This window comes from Mus pahari, unplaced genomic scaffold (genome assembly GCF_900095145.1).
Source record: "Mus pahari unplaced genomic scaffold, PAHARI_EIJ_v1.1 scaffold_14053_1, whole genome shotgun sequence".
Taxonomy (NCBI): domain Eukaryota; kingdom Metazoa; phylum Chordata; class Mammalia; order Rodentia; family Muridae; genus Mus; species Mus pahari.
In genome coordinates, this window is record NW_018393280.1 from 1 (window position 1) to 1,390 (window position 1,390).

A 1,390-nucleotide genomic window follows, 5' to 3' on the forward strand; every position below is an offset into this window, starting at 1 on the left:
AACAGCAGTATGGAAATGTAAGCCGAATAAACCCTTTCCTCCCCAACTTGCTTCTTGGTCATGGTGTTTGTACAGGAATAGAAACCCTGACTAAGACAGGTACCAAAGAAGATTTGGCTGCATACCAGAAGAAAAATAAGGAGAGTAGAGAGAGTGGAATGACCCATCTAGCCGTGCTCGTGCAAATCCCATTCTTCCATTAATACGTAACAGTATACTAAACAGTATACTAAACAAAGACCCAAACATAGTTTCCTGCACATGTTAAGAAAATCAGATTGCTTTTTTTTGTTACTTTCAAATCTTGGGCCAAATGATCTGTTTGACACTCTTAAGTTCCATGCAAAATCCTAGTTACAATAGGATCTAAAAATGTCTTCAGCTTTTCAGAATATGTGTTGCAGAAATTCATGCCGTGAGGCAAATAGAATGACTTTTTGAAAAGATGAATTGTGATACTTCAGGTGAGAAGTGATCAGTGAAGACAAATAAGAATAATGAATGAGGAGACACTTTTTTTTCCTCCCTCCTTCCCCCCCTCTCCTCCTCCCTTCCCTTCCCCTCTCCTCCCCTCTCTCCTCCTTCCCCCTTCAGTCTGCTGGAGCCTGCTGGGGCGAGCGGTTAGCAGAGCAGGCGCCCACTCTCTGGGGCGGCCCGCGGGTAGTTGGAGGAGGGAGGAGGCAGGAACCGCGATGGCGTCTCAGAAGCACGGCGGTGGGGGAGGGGGCGGCTCGGGGCCCAGCGCGGAGTCCGGGGGAGGCGGCTTCGGGGGTTCGGCGGCGGTCGCGGCAGCGGCGGCGGGGGCCGCGGTGTTACCGGTAAAGAAGCCAAAACTGGAGCACGTCCAGGCTGACCACGAGCTTTTCCTCCAGGCCTTTGAGAAACCAACACAGGTATATTGATTTCTTCGAACTCGAAATCTTATCGCGCCAATATTTTTGCACAGAACTCTTCTTACATGTCTCATCGAAACTCCAGAACAAACAGCAAAAGGAAAGCATTTAAAGTTGATGATATGTTATCAAAAGTAGAGAAAATGAAAGGAGAGCAAGAATCTCATAGCTTGTCTGCACATTTGCAACTTACATTTACTGGTCTCTTCCACAAAAATGATAAGCCATCACAAAACTCAGAAAATGAACAAAATTCTGTTACCCTGGAAGTCCTGCTTGTGAAAGTTTGCCACAAAAAAAGAAAGGATGTAAGTTGTCCAATAAGACAAGTCCCTACTGGTAAAAAGCAGGTGCCTTTGAATCCTGACCTCAATCAAACCAAACCAGGAAATTCCCCATCTCTGGCAGTTTCCAGTAATGAATTTGAACCTAGTAACAGCCAGGAAGAAGAGAATTTAATGGAATTTAATGGATTAATGGAGAAACCAATGAAAATA

General features: G+C 45.5%; 1 protein-coding gene across 1 annotated transcript in view; it reads left to right on the forward strand.

Annotated features, from left to right (window-relative positions):
* The first annotated feature begins 692 nt into the window (after window positions 1-692).
* Window positions 693-1,390, forward strand: part of LOC110315451 (polycomb protein Suz12-like) — a 2,346-nt gene continuing 1,648 nt past the window's right edge. Inside the window, 2 exon segments of the mRNA XM_029534736.1 lie at window positions 693-951; window positions 954-1,307. Coding sequence (XP_029390596.1) covers window positions 693-951; window positions 954-1,307 — 613 coding nt within the window.